General features: G+C 27.9%; 2 protein-coding genes and 1 long non-coding RNA gene across 3 annotated transcripts in view; 2 read left to right on the top strand and 1 right to left on the bottom strand.

The window, feature by feature from the left end:
* LOC107455878 (26S proteasome non-ATPase regulatory subunit 11) overlaps positions 1 to 18712 on the top strand; it is a 64165-nt gene extending 45453 nt beyond the window's left edge. Inside the window, exons 6-12 of the mRNA XM_071183349.1 lie at positions 698 to 809; positions 5727 to 5954; positions 9922 to 10045; positions 14150 to 14275; positions 15565 to 15600; positions 15700 to 15751; positions 18301 to 18712. Of these exons, the coding sequence (XP_071039450.1) occupies positions 698 to 809; positions 5727 to 5954; positions 9922 to 10045; positions 14150 to 14275; positions 15565 to 15600; positions 15700 to 15751; positions 18301 to 18443 (821 nt within the window). The 3' untranslated portion in view covers positions 18444 to 18712. The remainder of the gene's footprint in view (positions 1 to 697; positions 810 to 5726; positions 5955 to 9921; positions 10046 to 14149; positions 14276 to 15564; positions 15601 to 15699; positions 15752 to 18300) is intronic.
* LOC139426016 (uncharacterized) overlaps positions 1 to 26878 on the bottom strand; it is a 207388-nt gene extending 180510 nt beyond the window's left edge. Inside the window, exon 1 of the long non-coding RNA XR_011637263.1 lies at positions 26750 to 26878. This is a non-coding gene — a long non-coding RNA (uncharacterized lncRNA). The remainder of the gene's footprint in view (positions 1 to 26749) is intronic.
* LOC107455888 (sugar transporter SWEET1) overlaps positions 25299 to 26897 on the top strand; it is a 12485-nt gene continuing 10886 nt past the window's right edge. Inside the window, exon 1 of the mRNA XM_016073612.3 lies at positions 25299 to 25496. Coding sequence (XP_015929098.2) covers positions 25429 to 25496 — 68 coding nt within the window. The 5' untranslated portion in view covers positions 25299 to 25428. The remainder of the gene's footprint in view (positions 25497 to 26897) is intronic.

Genomic DNA, 26897 nt, shown 5'->3' with positions numbered 1-26897 from the left:
ATCTTATTCAAAATAGGTAATAAAATACACTTGAATGTAATTATTTTATTATATTCTGAACCACCATTCCACAAATAAAAATAATATTGCATATAATTTAAATTAGGAATTATAAGCATTTTTTTGTGGAATATATTTTATGCAATAGTTGTATTTTGTAAAATCTACAAGATTTTTTTTTTTACCTTTTATGTTCATAGCTATGCAAATATTAATAAAGATTATAATATGCACTTTTTTTGCAGTATTTCTTGATTTTATTTATTCATTTTATGCCTTAAAATAGTCTGCTAAAATATTATTTTGATTTTACTGTTTTATTAAAATTATTTATCATTTTTTAACTTGCTCTAAAAAATTCATTTCTCAACATTCAATGGCTTATTTACTTCATTGGTTTAAATTACTATTTCATGAAAGTGGAAGAAGAAGAAAAATTTAAGTTGCCGTTGATTTTTATTATTTACAGTTTTACTCCTTTGAATATTTATCTTTAGACATAATGAAGAAAAGATTATTCATATTTTATTTATGAAGAATTTATGTTTAGCAACTTCAAAGTTTTCACTAATTCATTCAATTTTTTAAAAAAAAAAAAAAATTAAAGTGTGAAATGGTTTTCAGTAGCACCCTTGTTTGGTTAACTATTAATGCCTCTTTCTTTGTTTGGTATGTAGATGTTTTTCTTTCTTTGTAGGTAGTGCTTTATTGAAAGAACTTAAAAAGTTAGATGATAAAAATTTGCTGGTGGAAGTTCAACTGTTAGAAAGCAAAGTATATCACTGCTTGACTAATTTTCCAAGAGCTAGGTAATCTGCAATTAATATTACATTTGAGTCATTCAAATTTTATTGTAATGTGTAAACATGAGATATTGGTGTGTTTCAGCATTTAAATGTTTTTCATTTGATTTGATTTTACTTAGAAATACTAATTTTTCCTTCTAAGAAAAATCTCTTTAAACATAGCTTAGAAATTTAAAAGGGTATACATAGGGCTTATGACCAGGACTTAGATAGTAATGATAAATCCATTTTGTTTTTTTCTTATTTTTTATCAATTTTTCTTAGACTTTAAATCTGCTCTAATAACAAGTGTTGGTATTGGTGAGTGTTTTTCAAGACAAAAGAATTTGATTTTAAGAAAATTTTACTTATAATTTTAGAAAAATCCAATATTTGTATAATGCAATGTAATTCTGATGATCTTGGAAATTGTAACTGAGGATTAATAAATTATTATTTATATATAACCCTTATTTATTAACATTTCAATTTTTTTTATAAACAGGGTTCCCACGGTACTTGAAAAACCTTGAAAGTCCTTGAATTTTGTTGAAGAAAATCAGGGCCCTGAAAAGTCCTTGAATTCTGCCATAGGGTACTTGAAAAGTCCTTGATTTTTTAGGAATTACAATAATACTAATCTTTCTTTCAAAAAAGCAGTAAAAAAATAATAAATAAATTAAAAGGAAAATTATAGAAATTCTGATGGATGCAATTTTTAATGCTTTGAAGTGAAAAGGGGTTAAAGAAGATGCGAAACTTTTCTCTCCTAGATTTTTCACTCCTGATTATTGTTCAACTCTCTGATGTTTTGAAAGCTGAAATTTCTAGCAAATTTTTGGTTTTGTAGTCATAGTTTTCAAAGAATATATAGTGTTTAATCGATTTAGAAATTTGTCAGTGTGTTAACTTCGTTATTACAACAGGTTAATATTGTTACCCTGTTTGTTCTTTTAATTTATGTACAAAGGATAATTCATTTTTCATCATTTATAACCAAATTTTTATATTTAGTTTTTACTGCTGATAAATAAAATTTAGTTCTACAGGTTTCATTAATTATGAATAAACATCGTGATTCACATTAAACTGATTCTTGATTTACGGATCCGAATTCATATAAAAATGGTCTATGAATCGCGGTTTTAATTAAAGTGATTAATGAATCACATATTAAATATAACTTTAAAATGATTTGCAAATTACTCATCAGGATTCACACATAATTTCAATAAAGTTATTTCTAAATCATGTAATGTGATATGTATTTAAGTAATTTCAGAATCATGCCTAACAATTTTCATTCTAGTAGTTTACAAATCACGCATTGCGATTCACAAAAGAAAGATTTTATAATTATCACTTGCAATTCTCACCAAAATGATTTAAGAATCACTCATAACTGTTCTATATTAAGCACCTTCGATTCACAAATTGCAGTTTGCGTCATAATGATCACAATTCACATGAAAATTATTAGCTAATCACGAAACAGAATTCATATTGTATCACACATTGTGATTGACGTCTTGTTAATTTGTGCGTTTTGTATCATTTGCTGTTCATATTGTTCCGATTTAAGAAACACAAATCGCAATTCAATTTCAATTAACAAAACACACAATGTGATATGCGATTTACATAATCTTTGAGACTTATTTCACCTTTCTTATAATTTTGATTTAAATATTGTATATCTAGATTCGTATAAATGCAATTTAAAACTTATGCTTAGTTAAAATTACGCATATTCACAAAATTTTAGAAATCGTGCTTCACATTTTATGGATATATTTTAAAGAAAATAAAGCTTGGTAAGTCTTAGTTAGTTTTCTGTAAAATATTGTTTTACAATAGATTTTATTATATTCAAAATACATTACTTATTTTCTGAAGTAGCAAAATAGATAATTTGTCATTAAAATTGAAACAGATATGTTAAATGGATATATTTTGATATCTTATCCAATTATATACATTTCCTGTAAGCTAAAATTTGATCTAACATATTAACAATAGTATTTATATTTTAATAACCTTGCAATTATACGGTCTTTATCAATTATTTACTATGCTTGTTTAATGTAATATGCATTATTCATCCACTCAATTTCAGTAATTCTAATTCTCTTCATTAAATTTTTCAAGAAAGGTTTCAATTGTGCTAGTATTTAAATGTTGGCTTGTATCCTATGTCAATTGTATTTTTGTTGGATTTTTTCAAAGTGGAGTTAATTGGAGTTTTTCAATGTGATTTGAAAACAGCAATGTAACAATCAACCATTTGTATTATTAGATGATTAATTTAATAAATAATTTTTTGTTGTTGTTAAATAAGCATTGTGCTTTAAAAGTATACAATTTCTGCTTCTACGTAATTGTAAAATCTAGTTGACATGTAATTTAGCATGTAATTGTAATACCAAATAGGTCCTTGAAAAATTTGATTTTAGATCCTTGAAAGTCATTGAAAACTTGAATTTTTTTTAAAAAATTGAGTGGGAACCCTGATAAAGTGCATGTTTATTTTCATTTTAACCTTACTTTTATTAAATTTATAAATAAAGGTTATGACATAAATATATATTTAAAAAAAATAATAATAAATGAACCTAAATATTAAAGGTCATTGTTTTTATTTTAAGTTTTTTTTTTATGGTTAAGAGTATTTTTTAAGAATTTTGAGGCATTCTGACTAAAATAATTTTAAGTATTCTTCAACATCCTAGTGTTGTGACAGTTATTTAACTATAACAATCAAAACTTTAACATAAGCTATGCTCAATTTTTATATTTGTTTACTATTTTGCTGCAAATTGATAAATGTAATTTTTATAAACTAAGTATATATCAATAACATTAGTGAAATGATAGCTTATCTATATTATTGAAAATCATTTGTATTTTTAAACTAATAAAATTACTACTTCCCAATGCTTCATAGGTACCAATTCGTAATATCTTTGGAAGATATTTTAGATATTGGTAGTGAAATAATTATAATTTTTAATTATTATGTTATTGATCCATGATTATGCCAATTATATTAACTATACTTAATTCTTGAGCTATTAATTTACCTTTAAGCTTGGCTTTTGTTAAAAAAAAAAAAAAAAAAAAAAAAGTAATGGCGTTCCTTTTTGGAAAACAAGTTTTTGCTGACACTCAAATAAAAGTTTGAAATTTAAATCTGAAATGCTTATCACAATACTAAAATAAATTGATGGAGGAAAAGATGCACTATTAAAATTTAAGATTTATTGGTGTAAGACATGGAAGATGACAAAGACAAACCATCTATAAAGTTAGACTTGCAAAAAGACATGAAACTGTGAATTACTTACTCTTTCAGGGTGGTTATTAGTTCAGAAAATTTTAAAGTTGAATATTTAAAAAAATAAATATTGTTTAATTAGTAATCTTTATTTTTAAGTTTGGAATTCATACATCAGGAAATTTAATCATTTATGGTTTCATTACAAAAAAAAATGTAGAAGACTGGATTAGGAAGTGATAGAATGTAGTTATTAACTAAGTTTTGCTAATAAAAATATACTTATTCATATTAGTACAATAAACTGATACTCTTTTATGCGATAGTCAAGTATACTACCTGAATTAACTCCTCTAATCAATTTTTATCATATATCGATATTGTAGAAAGTTTTAAGCTCTTATTTACTTGGAAATTCCTAAACAATATTTGTTACAAACAATAATTTTGGATTGAAAAGATTGTGTTTTTATGTAAATAATAGGCAAGTAGAAATCAGCTGAAATTATAATGCTAAATATGAATAGTAGGATAACAATGATGTTCACTGAAGTGAAAGAATATCTTGCTAAAAGATTATTCAGCTTCGAAGACAAAATGAAAGATTAGGTTCAATGCAAGAACACGGTAGGGGGGTAGAATAGCATAAGCATTTTAAAACTTAAACAGTGCTGCTAAAGTATTGTCTAAAATATAAATTTTTTTTTTAAATATATATACACCGAAGAGCCATTACATTATGACCACCCTGCTAATAACATATAGGACCACCTTTAGCCCTCCAAACTGCTAGCACCCGCCGTGGCATTGATTACACAAGGTGCTGATAGGTAATCTGAGGTATCTGGTACCAAGCGCTCACCAACTGGTCCTGCAATTCTCTCACATTGCGAGGGGGTAGCATGGCAGCACAAATTTGGTTTTCCAAGTAAGACCACAAATGCTCTATTGGATTAAGGTCAGGTGAATTTGAGGGCCAAGACATGACTTGAAAGTCACTGGAATGTTCCTCGAACCAATCCATGATGATTCGACCCTTATGACATGGTGCATTATCCTGTTGGTAAACACCATCCTCTGCAAGAAGAACTGTTGCCATGAATAGATGAACCTGGTCTGCAACTATGTTCAAGTAGCTTACAGACATCAGGGATTGTTCTATGAGGATTGTGGGTCCTAATGTGCCCCATGAAAACACTGTTCCTGGTCGAGAAACCATGAAAACCTGGGCGAGCCCATTGTTATAGATTGAGGGTGGTCATAATGTAATGGCTCTTTGGTGTATAATATATATATGTAGTGAGAAAGACACACACACTTAAACTTTAAAATGATTTGCTATCATGTGCCATTGTACCATAAAAAATATTTTTTTCGAGCTAAGTATTTTCAATTCATTGTAATCCGCACAATGTAAACTCTCTAAACTTAATATTTTTGAACGTAATGAATTCTGTGATATCACACTGTTGAATACCCAGGTAGCAGAAGCAATAGTTACTTTAAAAAAAGTGGAAAGAATATCTAACCCAATTGGTTTAAAATTTAGAAATGCTGCAGTACTTATTCTTGTTCATGCAGATATATCATTTATAATTATAGTTTTTTTGTCTAATTTTAATAAGTTTTTTAAATAATATTTCCTTTGAAAAATTTTATATTTTTAGAGCTGCTTTAACCACTGCCAGAACCACAGCAAATGGTATATATTGCCCTCCTAAGTTACAAGCTTCCTTAGATTTGCAATCAGGAATTTTGCATGCTGCTGATGAAAAAGATTTCAAGACTGCTTTTTCTTACTTTTTTGAAGCATTCGATGGCTATGAGTCAGTTGATGACCCCAAAGCTGTTATAGCTTTAAAATACATGTTGCTATCGAAGATTATGCTGGGAGTGTAAGTATACCATTACTTTTTCTTTTTTTTTTTTTTTGATAAATAATTAAAACAAGTTTTACTTTCTTTCATCTTAAAAATAAATCTTTTCTTGTTGAATAAAAGAAACTAATTTTAAGATTGTGCTTCAATTTTTTAAAGTTGATATATGAACGTGTGCAGGCTTTGTGTGTTTGTATTGTTGTCTTAGTTTCGAATAACATAACTAAATAATACGATTAAGGGTCGACTTTTCAGAGTAGTGGTCTTTCCTGAACTGTTTTAACTATAGATAAAAAATACCAGAGTTTGTATAATTTAGAATGTATACCCAGTTAACTTACAACTGTTACTTCGATATTAGTAAGAAAAAATATTTATTCAATTTAACATGCAAATTATAGTTGAAATCATAATTTTTATTTGAGATAGGTTGAATCCTTCTTTAATACACATTTCTGTTTATAATTCCTAATATTTTCTGCAAGTGCATTTTGTGATTTAAATACTAACAATTTAACTCTGCATTTTAAAAACTTCTTAGATTGTATAATGTTCCAAAAAAAATTGCCTTTAATGTGTACTTTTTAAATCTTTATCAAAAAGAAAGGAGTATATACATTTGGGTCATAAATTAATTTTTTAAGGAAGGAATGAACAAATATGCTATCGAATCATACAATATACAGTAGAGCCACATGGATGTAGTAAACATCAAAAAAGGTTTAATTGACGGTTGAAACTTTCTATAAATAATAACTGTTTTAACAGCTCTTCAACCTTCTCTTAATAACCTTCAACTCATTTTCTGTTTCCTCACCGAATCGAACCAATTTTGTTGTTTATTGCATTCACTTCCTGTACTGTAATATCTCAGATTTTAATAGTATTCTTTGTTTTTTCCCCAGTAAAATAAATGTGTATACCTTCTTGTTATCATTTATGAAGGATTCTATAAAAAAAGAAGAAAAAAGCTTTAAGTGTGGTCTTTATGAAACATATGTTATCTGAGGATACTATTTGTTTCAAGGATGTTATTTAGGCTACTATTTTTGAGCTTGTGGGCTACTGACGCAACTATTTTTTAATGCCAAATTCAGTGGTGGCCCTGAAAATAAATAAAATTCTTCTGATCCCTATTTAGTTGTGAATTGTATTGAATATTATTTAAATGAGTTAACAGTTTTATTTGACTGATCACTAGTTTTATATCATAATTGATGATAAATAAGGCTTAAGTTGTAAGTCTCTATATTCTTGTCTGTTTCTATAGTTTAAGCTAGTTAGTTTAGGCAAGTTTTTTGTGGAAAAAAATCCTTTAAGAAGGAATAAAAGAAACTGCTTTTTGTTCATTTAAAAGATAATGATTTAAAGTTATTAAGTAAATAATTTTTAAAAAAATTTATATTTTAAAAAAATATTTATATTTAATCAATTATTATATTTTTATTCCCAGATTATATGTAACGTTTGTTTACTTATTTATTTTTTAATAATTAGATCACATTTTTGTGTCATAACAAATTTTTGTAAAATTTGAAGTTTTATTAATTCTTATAAAAATGTACTATTTGAAAAAAAGAATTCTTAAATGAAATTATTTTGCAAATTTAATATGGTATCTAACTAATAGTATTTCATTTGATATTGGGTAACACTGTATATTAATTATTAATGGAAAATTAAGTGCTTAAATTATAGTCTGAATAGGACATAGAAAGTGATAACACAATTTACAAAATCATGCTGTGTTACAGAATAATAAATCTGAACTCTATTTCATTTACAACACAGGCTCATATTCCTTCACAAATATAAATTTTAAATATTTAGATTAAGTGTTCATAGCATTTACTACTACAAATTTTTTATGCAAATAGACATAAGGCAAATTTTATTGCTGTATATTATAATATAAACATTTGAAGTACATGTTTGTAGTTACTTCACTTTATATCCAAATTGATTATTGTATAGATTAAATTTATCTCTTAAAACTTGTGAATTGCTTAATAGTTTCCAATTTATGATACTTAGTCACATAAAGATTTTATTTGAAAAAATATTTAATTATAATTTATTGCTGAAAATTTAAAAGCCTGGAGCCATAAAAAAATTAAATATCAGAAGAATCGATATTTTATTTAAAATATTAAATGATTAGTGAGAAAATAATGAATTTATCTCAGTTTTTTATGAGTTTTTAAACAATAACTACCTCTTGTTTAATGTTATGGCAGTTTATATATTAATACTTTTACGGAGCTGGCAACTGCTCCGTATTCAACGAAATATTTTTTTTAAAAAAACGTTAAAGAACTACAAACTAAAATTTGCATATTTTCAGTTAACACACATTGCCAACTTTTAAAAGGCTGAACACTGTTTCACTGTAACAATAATTACCTTAAAGATTCAATAGAGGGAGAATTACTTTGATCTGTTTAGTTTCAAGCAGGGTTTGTTGATTTAAATCAAATGATTTTTTTTTTAAAAATCATTGATTTAAATCAATTGATATTTTTATATATATATATTGATTTTAAAAGTTGAAAAACAATGTTTTAAATTATTGATATTTTAATTATTTTCTTTTCTTAGTTTTAAAGTTTACTTTAAATAAATTGCTGCATTAATTAATTTTAGTTAACGAAATTACTTTCTTTCTTGATGTGTGTTAAATTCCAACACATTTGAAATTACAATTTTAAAAATCTTTTGATTCTTGAGATTGAAAGTACAGATTGAAGTAAACATTTAATATAGACTTGCATAACTGTAGAAAGTAATTAATAAACATTAAATCTTTTCCCAAAAAAATGCAAATAATGTTAATTTGAACTCTACGTTTTGCTTGAAAAAGCATGGAATTAAAATCTACATTATATTTTATTGGTGGAAAATGTATGTTTCTAAAACTTGAGGTTATATTAAAAAGAAATTCCTCTAATATGCCAAAAATATACTCTATATGCCTTTCAAACTGTTTCAAGGTATATTTGATGCAGTGGGATTATTAACTGATAACTGGTATTTTTTCTCATAATATGTTTACAGTATCTTTGACATTATCAGATTTTCTGTAAAGAAGTTTTGTGAAAGAAAAATTCCAATGAGTACATAGATTTGTTAAAAAATTAATTAGCCTAACTTATCTATTTTGATATAGGATTAAAGATGAATATTTTAATATAAAAATATATAGATTAAATGTTTATTTTTTGATAAATGAATACATTTCATTTATAAACACAATCTGTTACATTTATTTTGGCATTTTAAAAATCAAGAAAAAAAAATTTAAAAAATCACTATTTTAAATTAAAATTATGGTTTGCTAATTGAAACTTTGTTAAAGAACAGGGGTCTGTCCATAAAGAACAGGGGTCTGTCCAAGCCAAATTTACTACCATTTAGCGGTCCCTTCGCAAATTCAACTTTAGAAAAAATGGCAGTTTCTCAAAATACTTTTTTTTTTTTTAAATTTTATTTTTGACTCTCGTAAGAAACGATAAATTTATATTTTTACCATATTTTTGTGTTGATTTTTAGATATAATTTTTAATTTTCACAAAATAGGTACCTCTCAGAAAAACCTAGGCAGACCCCTGAAGAATTCTTTATATTCTCTATTTCATCCAGTCTTTAAATTTCATTCATACATTTGTTTCAAAATGGTTGCTATGCATTCAAAGCTATGTATTATAATGAAAAATTATTTTAGTAAGTTAGAGTTTCTAAAATATTGTTATAATATAGTTTTAATATTAATTTAATTTTTTGATTAAATATTTATAAAGTTTTTTGAATCAAAAATTAAAGTTCTTATAATGTATTTGAATAAAAATCAAAAAAATCTGATTTTTTTTTTTTTTTTAAAAATCACAAATCCTGGTTTCAAGAAATCATTCTTGTCTATTTGGGGGAAAAAATAATTCACTTTTCACAATAAGAATATAAATTTTAAAATGTGCTGTTTTAATTTTAGTCCTAGCGATGTACCATCTCTAACTATGGGGAAATTAGCTCTAAAGTATGCTGGAGTAGATGTTGATGCTATGAAGGCTATTGCAGCTTCAAGTTCTAAGAGATCATTATCTGATTTTCAGGAGGTAATTAATTAGTTTCCGGTCTATCAATTGAAACTTTTCACTTATTTGAAGGGTACAATGAAGGGTTTGTACAATGTTCTATCTTTTATCCATCTCATTTTATTAAGTTGTTTATGATATTTATTCTTGGACAGAAAACAGTAGCTGAAATCCTGATTAGTATTGTTTTCTGTCCATGTCTGTGTTTAAATCTCATGCCCAATACATATTTATATTAAGCAACATTATTTTAGTTAATTTCACAGTAATCACAAAGAAGCTTAAATATTTAAAAAAAGATATTAATATGTTATTAATTATTTAATTGTGTATTTCTTCATAATAAGTTTAATTTGTTAGTCCCCTCTTTTTTCTTTCTTCAAAAGGAAAATAGAATCAGCTTTCAATCCTACACACCTTTTCAAAAGATACAGTATGCTGTCTTGTTCAAAACTTGGTTTTTTTTTTTTTTCATATATTTTTACAAAAGAGCTAATGATGTGTTATTTAAGTAATTAATTATATTCTTATAAAATGTAGTATTTCTTATAGAGTATTATAATTTGTACTAGCTGAATACCAGTTCTTCGTACAGGATGTAAAAAAGTAATAATAATAAATCAGTGCTGAACAACACTACAAAGTCTTACACAAACCTAAGAGACAAGTGCCGCCTACTGACAGTTATAAAACAAAAATAATTCCAATATTTCTTTTTTTATTGCACTTCCCTGTGGCTCTATGTTATTTGATTAAGCAAAACATGTATTTAGTAGTCTATCCATGTATCCGCGCACCTGGAAAGTCATGAATTTCAGTATTGAACAAAATTTGTCATGATTTTTATTTATTTATTTTTTTTNCTGTGGCTCTATGTTATTTGATTAAGCAAAACATGTATTTAGTAATCTATCCATGTATTTCAGTATTGAACAAAATTTGTCATGATTTTTTTTTTTTTTTTTTTTTTTTTTTTTTTTTTTTTTTTGAAAAAATCGTAGAAAGTCCTGGATTTAGGTCACTGAAAAATCTAATTTTTAAAATGGAATACCCCCTGAATTTCATCGTGTTCCAAATATCTGAATTCTTAACAAAATCACTACTCACAGTCATATTTTATTGGGATATAAAATGTCTTTATCAAGTTCTTAAAAAATTATGGTGTTCTTTCCAAAAATGAAAGGAAAAACATAATTTCTAGAGCGAATTATCTTTTAAACTTCTGTGATTTAAGAACTTTTATTATTTATTTATTTTTTTATCAATTTAAATTTCAACTGAGCCAATCATTGGCGAATTATTTTTTTATTTCGAAATGAGAACAGACAAATAAGGAGTATTTCTTTCCTTTCTGATGAACAAGAAAAGTATCTTTAGAATTGAATTCTGCAGAAAAAAGGAAGAAAAAATTGCTTTTGTATTTTTTTTCCAGCTATTTTATTGCTTCAACTCTTTCTTTACTCTGTTTTTTCAATTTAAAATCTATAAACATGAAGATGCAGAGTATAACAGTTTTGGTTATAATTATCATTTCAATGAATGTTATTATAATGCTTTTTTAAATTTAATGTTACGTTTTTGTCGGAGAAAATAGTAACTTCGTTAAGTCATGAAAAAATTCTTGGAATTAGTCATGGAAAATCATGAAAAGTCATGAATTGGAAAATCTAAAATGTAGCAGATGTCCTATCCCATCAAAATAAAGATTAACTGTTTTCAGTGCCATCTGGCATAATGCTGTTGCTGGAGGCAACTCATGATATTTAAAATTTACCACAGTTAAGCTACTTTTTCCTGCACTTACATATTCTAAGAACATTTAAAAAAAAAAATTCAGCAGTATCTGATCATAAAATTGCACTATTGATTCACCTTTAATTGGCACCAAATTTACTCAATACTTTGTACCTATGTAAGGGTATATTTGGTGCCTATTAAAACTACACCAATTACAATATAATTATCAAGCAACCAAAATTAAGCATCGTTGGTGTTGATAATAGTATCAAAAGTTTTTTCTGTTCCCCCATAATGAATAAGTACGTTTTCTCATTTATTTTTCTTTTTAATATATAGCTTATTGTTAAATTTCCAGCACCTATTACCAAAATTAAATAAGCATTTAATGATAGTTTACTGATTAATGAATTATTATCATCAAATGAATTATTACCATTTCTCCATTAATTTTGCTTTTTAGTACATAGCTTATTTGTTTTTTACTTCGATTAGTAACTGTAACCAAAATTATGATTGACAATAGAAATATTAACAAGGTTTTTTTAACGTTTTTCATGAACGGACAAATGCCATTTCTCCATTGATTTAGCTTTTCATTTCAAAACTTTATTTTATTTCAGTAACCCTTGGTTTTAAATTATTTAGTGTTTTAGATACAGGTTTTAAAACTGTAATTATAAATACATGGTTTCAGTTAGCTTAAAAAATGGTAATTTGCGGTTAGAACACTCACACTGATCATTCTGATAATCTTGCATAATGATTAGAAAATAATTAAATCTTACGGAACTTGTAATAAATAACTTTTTTTATAATAGATATGAGCTAGCAAACATCACTGTTATTTTTAAAATATTTGACTGAACTAAATTCTCTATTGTTAATTTAAAACTGTAACTTCTGCTAGACCAATTAAAAAATTGAAAATCAGGCTTCACAATTTGTTTACAATTGCACTCATTTAGCTTAATGTTTAATGTCGTATTTTCAGTGCCTACTATATGCTTACAATCCAGTCTGTAGACACACACACATAAATTCTTCGTCATTATATGTATAGATACAACTTAATATAATATAAAGGGAAAATTCCCTTAAAAGAAATTGCCACTGACTTTTTTATTTCAGTAAAATTATAAAATATCTTCTGTATATATTTTTATCATCTGTCTAATGCTATTGACTTTTCATGTATACAAAAATTGTTTGTCTTATTGTTTTGATCTTTGGAATCGATATGTTTTTGAATTTATTTTCATTGACTATGCGCCTAATCCAAGTTGTACCTTCTTACAACTTTACTTAATTTAATTCTTAAAACAATTTTTTAGAATGATTTAAAAATAAGTTAATCTGTCTTTTTTTTTTTTTTACCTATTTTTCTGTTTTTATCCTATAGTCTTGTCACAAAAAATATTTTAGGTTTTTTTATGAAACTTATTTTTCTAATGAATACTGAAAAGAGAAAACAGACATATCATAATAATTAAGCATTTATTTCATATTTGCAGCAAGTCCGTTTATTTAATATTCTTTTGTATGAATACTGAATTTAGTTAATAATTTTTAAATGAATTAAATTTTAACACACTCTATATGGTTTTCAGACATAAGTAGAAGAAAATGGTTAATGACCAAACCAAAAGGTACCTAATCTTTCTCCTAGAAGGGTCATAATGAATTCAGTTTTTATATCAATTGATATTTTATTCATTAATGTAATAAGAATAATATCAATTTGTCTTAAAAGACTAAGTTCATGTATGATACTTTTGAATTCGAAACATTCAAAATTTTACACATTTTGTCTTCATCAATAAAATTAAATTGAAGCTAGTTTTCTACTTTCAAAGTGGAGAAAACAAAATTTCGTAAATTTTTTTTTCTGACATCTTTAATTTTTAAATAAATACTTGAACTTCCATGGAGCTGAAGAAATGCTCTTTTAAAAACATGAAATGACCAAAAATTTTAATATTTAGACATTTTGAATTTAACCTTTTATATTTTAAAGTTTTGATACTATAAATTTTTGGGGATGATTGTTATTTTAAAAAATAGTTATAAAAATTTTCAAGCTGATTATGTAGTCTTTTTGGTTAAATGGCAGAAGGCCAGACGTGACCATTTGGGACCGCATTTGGCAACCAGTTGTGCATCTTTGCTTTAACCAACATTTCTTATTTTCTCTTCTTTTTATTTTAAGGAAATCTGATAAAAATTATTGACTGTAAATTTTATGTTTTATCAAGATAGATATTCTTATTATTAGACATGAAAATCTTAAAGCATTTTTAAAATCCCCTGTTATTAATACTTTCTTTAATCTTTAAATTCAGACATATTGATGTTCATTTCTCTGAAGAAAATTTTTTTATCTCTTAGGCTCTTAAAATATATAAGAAACAACTCATTGAAGACCCTATAATTCATGCTCATTTAGATGCTTTATATGACACTATGCTTGAACAAAATTTGTGTAGAATTATTGAACCATACTCAAAAGTTCAAGTAAGTGATGTATTTTTTTCTTTCATATTTTTTTTTATTTTTAAATTATTAATTATTTTTGTATATTTGTATTGTAATTATATTGTGTGTCAAAAAAAAAGCGTTTTTCTGCTAACAATTAATTGTAAGAAGTAAGCTGCTAAAGTCAAGGTCCTGTTGACTTTTCAAAAGCCAAAGACTTGTAATCTAACCCAAAAGTATTTCATGGTGTCACGATTTCAAAATTTTCAACCAAGTTTTAAATTGCATGATTCGACAAAAGTTTTCTTTTTGCTTCCTGAATAAGAAACAAAGACTATTTCATTTAAACCATTTTTAAATATCCCAATTTAAATTTATGAAAGTTTTTTGGAATCAAAATTAACATTTTTGCTAAACACTGCATTATATGAAACTCCGTTTAAAATTTATTTTTAAATCTTAAAATAAGATTTGCTTTCAAAATATTAAGTTATGGTTTGGAGCTAACATTGTTATTTGATTTTCCTTCAGGAAGCTAAAACGACACTTTTAAGAAGTCAATAATTTTAAAATTTATCAAACTTTTATGAAACGCCCCAAAATCAAGATAATCTATTAGGAAACTCAGAAATTTATGTTCATCACTCAATAGCTGAATAGCTTGAATTACCTATCTGAAAAAAGTCTTTAATATCTACACGAAATTGTCAACCAACCATAATATTTTATAACTTATGTTTTAATGCTGCAACTGTGAGTGCACCAGAAGTACACAAAAGGCAAAATTTATCTCAGTTTTAAGTCATCAAAATTTCTTTGTTATGGTACATCTAATGTTATCTAAGAGAATCATTGGTATATAATTTTTGCAATCCCTATTTATAGAAGGGGGAAAAAATAAGAAACTTCAGGAAAAGAACCCAAATGTTACTAGAATTAGAGAAACAAATAAGAAATAGCTCAAATTGAAACTCAAATACTAAAGCAGAAGTGTTAAAAAATGAGGTAGGAAAAATGTCTGGTAGACAGTATCACACCGCGTGATTTATTTTTTTTTAAAGCTGTTAGATGGTTTCTATCACCTTTCTTAATCGAAGGAAGAATACAATTGAAACTCCAAATACAAAATATGAACCTGAAAATTACTTTTAACTATCAGGCTATTGAGATTGTCTCATCTCCTAGTAGATTAAGAATAAATAAATTTTAGAAACTGTGACCTTTTCAGGTAAACAATATAATTTCTTTTCACATAAGTTCTAAAAGTTTAAATACCAGCAAGATGCTTTTTTGCTCTCTAGTAATGTCTTCTTTTTTTTTATTTTTAGCTGCAGCATGTAGCTTCTGTAATTGGTTTACCACTGGTATGTCTTATTTCTGTATATTATTCTACTTAAATTCGGTATTTTGGTATTTTTATTCGGTACTAAAATAAATTCTACTTTTTTATTTCTTTTCTTTAGCCTACTGTTGAAAAAAAGATGTCACAAATGATTTTGGATAAGAAACTGAATGGTTTGTAGAATTTTCATTGTTTTGTGCTTTAAAATAGGGATTTTTTTTTTTCATTTGACTTACATTTATTGTTTTAAAGTGGTAGTTTTAAATTCTTTCTTTCAAGAAAAATCATGAAGATTTTTACTAAATATTATATAATCAACAAAGAAATATTATATTCTATTAAAAAAAATTAGTTAATGTTATGGCTCTTCATAGTGACATTCCTCTCTGAAACACTTTCCTGTGGTATATATTGTGTTTCACATCATTTTAATGCCTCATATATTGTTCACACTTCTATTTGAAAAATATTAAGTTCTATTTAGGGACGTTAAAATTTATTTCTGAGTTTTGGATATATGAAACCATTTTACAGCATAAAGCATTTAGTTGCTCTCTCAAAAGCTTATGTTAATCTGAAATCGAGGTTTGCAACAACGAAAAAGTGTGATTAAAAATAAAAAATTGCACTTGGCCTATCAAAAGATTGATTTCCAGTTCAGGAAGGACTTGTCAAGAATGACATATTGTTTAGATATGACCATCCTTATTGGGACAATTCTTGAATGGAGGTGGGAGAATAGTTCTAAGAATTTTAAATTATGAAGGGTGTGCCGTGTGCAGCACCATGTACAAATTCTGCAGGAGAAGGAAGTGGAATCAGTTTACAGCTGCAGTGCTAGTAGCGTTTGCACGCTTTTTGCTTTCATTCTTAAATAAAAAGGGTGGGCAGAAACGTAAAGAACTTTTAATTAGAGAAAAAATTGACATCATATCAAAACTTGGTGGGGTAAAAAAAAGCTGATGTTGCTGCAAAATATAAAATATCCCCATCTACATCTATTTTTTTGAAAAATAGAAGGAAGTTGGAGCAACAAATGCAATTAGTATTGATAGGATCACATAGGAAGAAAATACTACTCAAATTTTCAAGATGTGGATGCAACAATGTTCACATGGTTCCAGGATTCCAATTTATGGGCCTCTAATTTGTGGAAGGGCTTTAGAATTCGCAAAAAATTTTGAAAGCAAGAATTTTCAAGCAAGTGTTGGTTGGCTAAATCGATGCACAGAACGCTATGGTATTGTTGCAAAACAAGTTTCCGGCGTAGCTAACTCTGTGGATTTAAAAGCCGTGAATGACTGGAAAGCAAAAAAAAATTGGATGCGATTAAGTCTTACGACCCTTCTGATGTTTTCAATGCAGATGAAGCAGGGATTTTTTTTCTCCAATTGTTACCTAACAACTTTAGCCTTTTTTTTTTTAATCAAAAACAGATGCATCAGAGGTAAAAATTCAAAATTGCGTTCATCTGCTTTATTTTGCTGCAATATGTCCGGCACAGAAAAAAGAAAAGTTATGGTTATCGACAAATCTACCAAACCTAAATGCCTGATAAATATTAACTCACTTCTATGAAGTTATAAATCTAACCGCAAGGCGTAAATGAGTACAGGAATAGTTTCCAAACAGCAATTATGATGAATATTCAGAAAAAAACTTTTCTGTACCTACAGCTTCACAGGCCTTGACCAGTTTGGAATATTTATTGGCACAAAACATCTTATCAGATACTTCGTAAAAAAAATTTGCATAATTAGGAGAAGTTGGAAATTTCTACTGGTTCTGAATCATTTATACAAAAAAGAATTACAGATTACGTAATTTCTGATAAGTCATAATAAATCCATTGTTCATTTTAATTTAGTAGTTTTTGTGAGCTTATTAAAATATTGGTTTGATATTTTCTACATGTAGAGTACAAATAGATCAAAACTGTAATTAAATGCAAGATTTATTATTTTTTTAAGTGAAAATTTCAGCGTATTAATAATTTTAAATTCGTAATATCAGTATAACAAATTTTCACTATTACGTAGCAATTGCTTCTGTCCCTAGGAATTCGCTAAGCTGGGATTCGATTGTGTTTATGTTGCCAATTTGATGGATTCACCATGTATGGGTAACAGACTATCAGCTGATCTGTAAAAGCAGGTTGAAGAATGAATAGAAGCTTTTAAACAGAGCTTTTACCTGGTTTTCTAGCCTTTAAAATTCAAGGCAACCAGCTGTTTGTACTTCCACAATGATCCAACAAAAATGTAGGATAATCCATCAAAATGGTGATTGTTGATTGGCAGAAGCACTCAAAATTTTGAAAAGTTGTTGAATGAATTTTTTTTCCCCAAGTTGTAGATCCATTCAGTGTGTACTTTCTATATTTACAATCTATGGATAAAATTAAGATATAGACTAGGTGCTGAGAAATTAGTGAAGATAGTGTTTCCTAAAAAAAGACTGTAGAAAGGTAGTCTAAGGAGACCTCTGTTAATTTAAAATGAATTGTTCTTTAAACAATGTAACTTTTGTAAAAATGTTCCTTTGCAAATAAAATTCTATTTTTTATTATACTTAGTTTATCAATAAAAAAAATTGTGAGCTAAACTATAGATTTTTTTTATATAACTCTTTGGATTCAATATTGATATATATATATTATTGATTATATTGACTGAAAATGCATGCATTCGCAATACTGATTTATTTCAATTATTTTTCCCAGGAATCCTTGATCAAGGTTTAGGAATACTTATAATTTTTGAAGCCTCTGATAGCGATAAAACTTATGAAGCAGCGTTGGAGACCATTCATTGCCTTGAAAAAGTTGTAGACTCTATCTACAAAAAAGCTAAAAAACTGAGTTAACTTTTCTAACTGTCTATTTGTTGTACAAATACTGTTTTTAAAATGCTTATATTTATTATTCTGTAAATAATAAAACCATAACTTCTGGATTCTTTAATATTTTTTTTATTTCATCAAATTATTCGATGTTATGTAATAATAAGGATGTTATTTGCTTTTAAGCTTAGTGTAAATGTACTTAATGTATGTTTCTTTGGACAGTTTTTATTTTCTGTTGTGTAATACTCCAAAAGGAAGCATTTGATAATGAATTAAAATTTATACTTGTATTTTTCTTGTTATTTTGAATTTTAATTTTAACTCAAAAACGTACAATAATTGTTGTTTTAGAAATTGTGGGTGAATATGGTAATATTATTGTGTAAATATGGGTTTCAGTTCACTTGGAAATTCATAATAATTGAAAATCAGAAAATACAACTATCATCATGAGAAAGGAGAGAGAAAAAAAAATTTTTTTCCTTATGAAAAGCATAGCCAAAAAAAACTTGGAAATTTATAATGATGGTGTTTTAGTATTTCATTTATAAATACACCCATAAATTTGAATAAAAAGTTTGTAATACTTGCAATAAACTTGATTGCTTACTTAGTGCTTTTGAGGTACAGTACAGAACCCCTTATCCGGAAATCAGAAAACCGGAAAACCAAAAAACCGGAACGAAATTCAATAAGTTTTCCCGCCATTTTTTAAAAAAAAATTTTTTTTTCCTCATAAGATTTCAGGATTTTTCTTTCTTTTTTGAAAGAAGTTTACTTTACCATCATTTTGGAAATAATCATTAGTGTATTACTTCATCGTTTTTTCTTCTTTTTAAGATTATTTCCAAATATTTTTATTTTTAGTTGAGTTTGACAATAAAAAAACGGCTTTTCGTAGTGATTCAGAAAACCGGAAAAATCAGTTATCCGGAATAGCGTTGGTCCCGATCGTTCCGGATAATCGGTTCCCTACTGTACTACCAACTAAGATAATATAATTGTATTTATTACTTTTATTTAGCAATAAGGTTGTGTTACACATTTGGAAAATACTCAAAATAAAGTAAAATTACAAAATGCTGATTTTATCTAGCAAATATAATTTTGCTTGTTATTACAACTGCTCTTTAAGTTTGTTTAAGATCTGTTAGACCACCACTGGGGATCATACGCCAGTTTTTTAACAATAGCAATTCAATGCTTTAACCACTGAGCCATTGTGGCTCAATTAGTACTATAATACCAAAAATATTTGACTGAATTCAGAGTGCTACATAATAACATCTTAATTTTGAAATTATGACACTTCCACGTGTAATGAAAAAGGGAAAATACTGTTTTATATAAATGTGTTTTTTTAATTTAATTACAAGATACAGAAAAGAGCCTCGGTTCTATCATCAGCATATTCAGTACTTTGTTCTGCGTTAAACAGAAAATCTAATTTTTAATTATGATTATTTTTCGAAAGATATTTATTGTTCTTGCTACTTTAAAAACTTTCATTTAAATCACTGACGTCCTAATAAATCACCAATTGTTATTGAGGTTTAATATGATCAGGGCATGCCGTGACCAGGAGAAGTGAATTTTTTCTACTCTGTGATCCTGTTATTTGCAGAAATTCACAATATTTCTTTCAGCTCCATTCTCTTTTGGAATTTGTCTTTTCACTAAAATAAAAAACTTGAACAGTAACAGTACAACTATAGTTTCCTTCTTTTTTTTTCCAGTGTTGATATATGTATCAGATCTTCAGGCATGAAATTTGTAATGTTGGATATGACAACATTAACAGCTTACCATTTGACTTTAGCTTATTTTACTGTTAATTTATTATTTGAAAAGTTACATATCTCATTTGGCTCTTAAAAAAATTGCAAGCTCTAAAATTAAATTTTTAAAAAATTCAAAAGGTAATGGTCGTAAATATACTCTGTTAGAAAGTATGAGTTCTCTTTTTGAACTTGCCCAAAACATCAATAGTGTATTTGGCTCTATCGTTAATTTGCTTTGGTGTTGGTTGAACAAGGATAAATTGCCAAAGCACAATATTCACCAAAAAAAAAAAACATTTGGTGCGATCTATTATATTTTTATGAAATCTGACTCATAGATTGCAACAGAACTAAACTGAATAATGTCAAAACTTAAAAAGTGCCTATGGTGGCCAACAGATGGCTCTCCTGTTTTATTACTTGGCTTTATCAAAGAACACATTGCACAAATTAAACATTAAGACTTCATTATCCTCATACTCCCTAAACCTAGCTCTCGCTTACTGGCACTTCTAACTTTGGATAACTTTTTAAAAGGAAAACCACTTAATAAAATTATGTAAAGCTGACCTTCGAAGAATTTGTACCCACTGGGGTTTTATCCCACATTCCAGAACAATTAGCCCCTTATATGGTTAAACTATCAACCAACTTTGTCTTTTATTTTATACACACCCTTATGAATGAGCTAGTGAAAGATTTCTTTTGGTTGGACGTATAGAAAGGGTCAAAGGATATCCAAATGAGTATATGGTATACTTTGTGCTAGTTAGAATAAAGCAAACACAACCTGATTAATAACAAACAATAATATGAATAAAGTAATCAGCCTAAGTGCTTTATTCAAGATTCAAAGAGTTCTAAAAACGGAATTGAGTACTATCTCTAAACAATTAATGGTTGGAGAGTAGAGTAAATTTTGGGGGAAACCCTGACAGCAGTTGTTTTTTAAAGTCTTTTTTTTTTCTATTTATTCCTTTTAATTATTTTTTCTTATTGAAAAATTTGAATTCTTTCATTAACTTGAAAATCTCCCATGCATATTGATGGTATAAATAAAAGATAGGTTTAAATATAAAAAACAATGCTATACCCCCCCCCCAAAAAAAAACGTTAGATTGAGCAATTAATATTCTTTGTTACACACATTGCTTTTTTAGGAAGTAAAAAACAACGAAAACACTTTTACCATTACAGTTAAAGAATTAATTTTCCACAGATGATATATTTTTGTTTGTTTGTTTATTTTCTCTTAGAGACTCCTTTTGATTCTTAGTTTGGCAAACTACCAGCAGTAATAAACAGACCTGCTTTTTATTATTAATCTAACCTCTAAAATATCACTTTGCAGATACGTTTTGTTTTCTTCAGATTTTTTTCTCAAAATATTTTTTTTTATTTCATATTTATTACACAACTGTATTATAGTTACTTATAAGTTAATTAATATTTTTTAATCATATGCTTCTATTTACTTATTTTCCTGGAATGAACTTTTTTTATTTTCGTAAATCAGATTAGCGTTTTATTTTTTACAATTGAATTAACTTTCCTTGTATTTAAAATATTTTCATTTCTTAATATTCCCATTTTGTCGTTGCTATATTTTGCTTTTAATCATTCTGGTCGGTCATACCATATCCATAATAATTTACAAAAGAATCTTTTTCTTTAAATTTATTATTCATTTTCGATTTATATTTTTTATTCAGAGCAATCCAAAGTGCGTAGATGTGGAGAAAAAAATTTAATAAAATACCTGGTGCGTAGCGTTTTTAAAAAGTAAAGGTGTTTATTTTCGATTTTTAAAAGCCCTTAAAGGTGCTTTTTTTTATTGGGCCTTTTTAAAAAGTACTTAATTTTCCCTTTTCGAAAATGAGATTTATGAAAGTAAAGTCGATTTTCGCCACTTATAATGTAAAAACGTGCTTTCCATATTTTTCTATTCAACGTTTTCAGAATTCAATCAACCACAATCCATTTCAGCTTACCGTCAGTCTATACTCTATAGCGTATAAAAGCGGTAATCATTTTACAGGTTTGGTGAAATACTTGCGAGTCCGCATGTGTGTCTAGTGATGAGCTGGGTTCTGTGAGATTTTTGCACTCTCATATGTGCAACTCAGCTGCATTTTGTATGATATTCTCAATTTCAAGATTCTTTTTCCACCCTCTGAAATCGAACCGAAAAATCACTTGATCATTTTTTAATGGCTAATATAATCAAGAAAAGAGTTCTTTGTCAAATTCTAGTTATTTTATTAATCATATAAAGCAGCGTTTCCCAAAGTGGTCCATATGGACCCCCAGGGGTCCGTGAAAAATAAAAACCGATTTATGGGTCCCTGGACAACGTCAGGGGGTCCGCGTGAGGTTTATTGTAAAATAATAAAATTGTGATTGGTTTTTATTATGGAAATTAAGATAAATAAAATAGTAGCGATTTTTACGTCCTAAGTCCTTATTTTAATCAAAAGGTATAATTTCAATAAATAGTTCTTCAACAAAATGTTTTGTTTTTTTTAATTTGTAATTTTTTATACCGTACATATATGCAGTTTTTCACTTGGGGGTCCGTGGACAAGTTTTGACTATAAAAAGGGGTCCATGGATCAAAAAAGTTTGGGAACCACTGATATAAAGTCTTTGAAAATTATTTTATTAATGCAAAAATATTTTTAATAGTGCTTAAAAATATTTTTTGAGTGNAGCTCTCACACATCGACTCAAACAAAGGCATTTCTGACGGAGCGAGAGATCGAACTGATGGGTCAACCGCCGTACAGCCCTGATTTGGCACCCAATGACTTTTTCTTATTCCCACACATCAAAAATAAATTACGTGGACAACGATTGACCCCCGAAGAAGCGGTTGATGCATTCAAAACGCATGTTTTGAGTTACCTCCAAAAGTGCTTTGAAAATTGGTTCAAACGCATGCAAAAGTGTATTGATCATCATGGAGAATATTTTGTTCTTGTTGTTCATTTACGTCGCACTAGAGCTGCACAATGGGCTATTGGCGACGGTCTGGGAAACATCCCTGAGGATGATCCGAAGACATTCCATCACAATTTTGATCCTCTGCGGAGGGGATGGAGAATATTTTGAAAAAACAATAAAACCAATTTCGATCCTACATATTTGTTTTTTTCATTATTAGGCCAGAAATATAAATAGCAACCCTCGTATAATGTAAAAACGTGCTTTTCATATTTTTCTATTCAACGTTTTCAGAATTCAATCAACCACAATCCATTTCAGCTTACCGTCAGTCTATAGCGTATAAAAAGTCCAATCATTTTACAGGTTTGGTGAAATACTTGCGAGTCCGCATGTGCGTCTAGTGATGAGCTGGGTTCGGTGAGATTTTTGCACTCTCATATGTGCAACTCAGCTGCATTTTGCATGATATTCTCAATTTCAAGATTCTTTTTCCACCCTCTGAAATCGAACCGAAAAATCACTTGATCATTTTTTAATGGCTAATATAATCAAGAAAAGAGTTCTTTGTCAAATTCTAGTTATTTTATTAATCATATAGAGCAGCGTTTCCCAAAGTGGTCCATATGGACCCCCAGGGGTCCGTGAAAAATAGAAACTGATTTATGGGTCCGATTTACAACGTCGGGGGGTCCGCGTGAGGTTTATTGTAAAATAATAAAATTGTGATTGGTTTTTATTATGGAAATTAAGATAAATAAAATAGTAGCGATTTTTACGTCCTAAGTCCTTATTTTAATCAAAAGGTATAATTTCAATAAATAGTTCTTCAACAAAATGTTTTGTTTTTTTTAATTTGTAATTTTTTATACCGTACATATATGCAGTTTTTCACTTGGGGGTCCGTGGACAAGTTTTGACTATAAAAAGGGGTCCATGGATCAAAAAAGTTTGGGAACCACTGATATAAAGTCTTTGAAAATTATTTTATTAATGCAAAAATATTTTTAATAGTGCTTAAAAATATTTTTTGAGTGCTTAAAAGATGCTTATTTTTTGTTGAAAGATTTGGCTACGCACCCTGAAATAAGACCTATTAATTTATTGTTTTGTTTGGTTTTTTTAACAAAAATTATAACTCTTAACATGGTTACTCATTGTAAATAATATTAATTAAACTTGATTTGAAAAATTTTCTTCATTTCATATTATTTGTTATTTTACTCGTTTATGATTTTTTTTTTCAAGTGTTTTATTTAATTTCTCTCTTTTACCTAACTTATCTGAAAATGAATCTTGTTTTAGTTATGAATACGGAAGGGAAACAGATTTTGCACAACTTTAATTTTGTAGTAAGTTGATTTAATTTTCCGTTGCTGTCTATTTATTCTAAATCATCCATCTTTATTTTGAATAGCTTTAAATCTCAAAAATATCTTGCAAAAAAGAATGATGAAAAAATATTGCGCTGCAGTATTTAATTTAATAACCGGTGATGCACAGTTGACGTAGCGTTGATATTATTTACCCAACCCAGAAAAGAAAGGAACTCCTGGATCAAGCATAGGGGCTAACCAAATCCCGGGAGGACTTTTTGAGAAAAATTACTCGAATTTGCGTTACAGGGAGAGGAAAACCTCCACGGTTTTTCCCAACTTGTCTTGTTTCCCAAAATGCATGTCTTTTTTAAATGTTTCTTTGCAAATGTATAAAATAGGAATGGTGGGTAGATATGTCCATTTCTCCATTACGTGCTCGACTTCGCGTGCAGGTCGTCGGGCTACCGAAGCGGGGGTGTCATCCCCTCCGCAGAGGATCAAAATTGTGATGGCATGTCTTCCGATCATTCTCCAGGATGTTTCCCAGACCGTCGCCAGTAGCCCATTGTGCAGCTCTAGTGCGACGTAAATTAACAACAACAACATTATATAATATGCTTTATGTTTTTTATTTAATACATTTTAATAAAGCATTAATTAAAAAATTTATTTTTATATAACGAGTGCAATGCATTAGGAAGAAAAAAAGACATGAAAGTAAAATTCAACCTATCTATCAATGAAAGAAGCAATCAAAACTGTTTGATTCGAAGAGAAGGAGAAAGAAAAACTGATTTTGATTACTTGCCAACTCTAGCCTTGATTTTTTAAAAGCGACCTTCATATGGCGAAGATAAGATAAGCACGTTGTTCGTATTTTTTTAAAATCAGTTGCTCATAAATCTTAACATTTAAGATGAGGTAAGACGTAAATAAACACGAATTTGAAAGTGATATTTGATAATGGATCTAGTTCTAGTTGTAGGAAATACCGCTTTAGTATGTACTATTGCCAGTCACTTCTCTGGTTTGTAAGTATTAGTACCTTTATCTAAATTTATACTTTGGTTTGTCTTTGTGCTGAGACTTGTTGTGATTTGTATTTGAAATGACTTAGGAGAAATCTATAATTATTTCGATTATGTTGTGGTGGGGCACTGGGGCTGGCCTCTCTCATCTTTCCGCTTCGTAAATATATGATTTTTTTTTTTAAGTAATAAAATATAGCTATTTATTTATTCTCTCCGTGTTAAAAAATTGTAAGGTCCACCGCTGTTTTGGGTGTTCAACTCAACGTTACTTTTCTTTCTCCGCAAAAACTATAAGATTTAGAAACTTGAAATTATAGCTGTTTGTTGAAAACTTTACATGGAGTATGCTGGAATAAAAAATTAATATTCGATAATTAGTTCGAATATACTACTGTAAAACTTGGCGGGGGGAAAATACTGTGGGGAATTATAATTTTAGACTATGTCAACCTTCATCTATCAAAAGGTTACCTCAAGATAGAATCAAGTTAACATGTCTTATATACACTAGTGATTTGGTATTTAATATTTATAGTGGTAGTTACACCACAGTACTCCTCTTCCAGAATTTTATCTGTGATAGAATTCGATGAATCGATACCACTAGTTGATTCATGCTGTTTATTTATATATATCAGTTTTGCTCATTATATTATTTTTCCTTCAGTATTTTTAATAGTATATCACTCATTTTTTTTTTTTTCTTCATAGCATTTCGCTCATTATTTTATCTTTCTCCTTAATTTTTTTTTTATAGCATTTCGCTCATAATTTTTTTTTCCCTTTCAATTTTTTTTGTTTTGTTTTTTTAACCGGGAGACTTTATTTACTTCACCGGATTTTTATAAATTTTTTTTTACCTGAACAGTATATTTTTATGCAAGTCAACTGCTTAAAAATGTAGATCATCCATCAATATTGGCAAATTCTTTTCATGTCTACAGGTCACCAATGTGGGGAATTATAATCTTAGACTATGTCAACCTTCATCTATCAAAAGGTACCTTAAAATAGAATCAAGTTAACATGTTTTACATACTAGTGTATTGGTATTCAATATTTATAGTGGTAGTTACACCACAATACCATATGGACTGGTCTGCAGGCCGCAGAGAATGCAGCTACAAAGTTGAAATTCGGCATGTTTAAAGGACATTATTTCTTTATGAACTAAACACTAATTTTTTTGCGAAATTCCAATTTGCTCGAAAGTTAGTGTATTTTTAAGTGCATTTTCCCGAATTTTTTCTCACTTTTTGAAGTTATACTTCTTATGCGACTTCCAACAAGGTTGCGTTAAACGTTTAACGCTACATTTTTATTGGCCGGGAAATCACGTGGTAGGATCCAGTTTTCCCTCATTCATTTCCATATTGTTTTGGTTCTCACTAGCATAAAAAT

Source organism: Parasteatoda tepidariorum, chromosome 7 (assembly GCF_043381705.1).
Source record: "Parasteatoda tepidariorum isolate YZ-2023 chromosome 7, CAS_Ptep_4.0, whole genome shotgun sequence".
Classification (NCBI taxonomy): Eukaryota; Metazoa; Arthropoda; class Arachnida; order Araneae; family Theridiidae; genus Parasteatoda; species Parasteatoda tepidariorum.
This window is presented reverse-complemented; position numbering and strand designations above follow the sequence as displayed.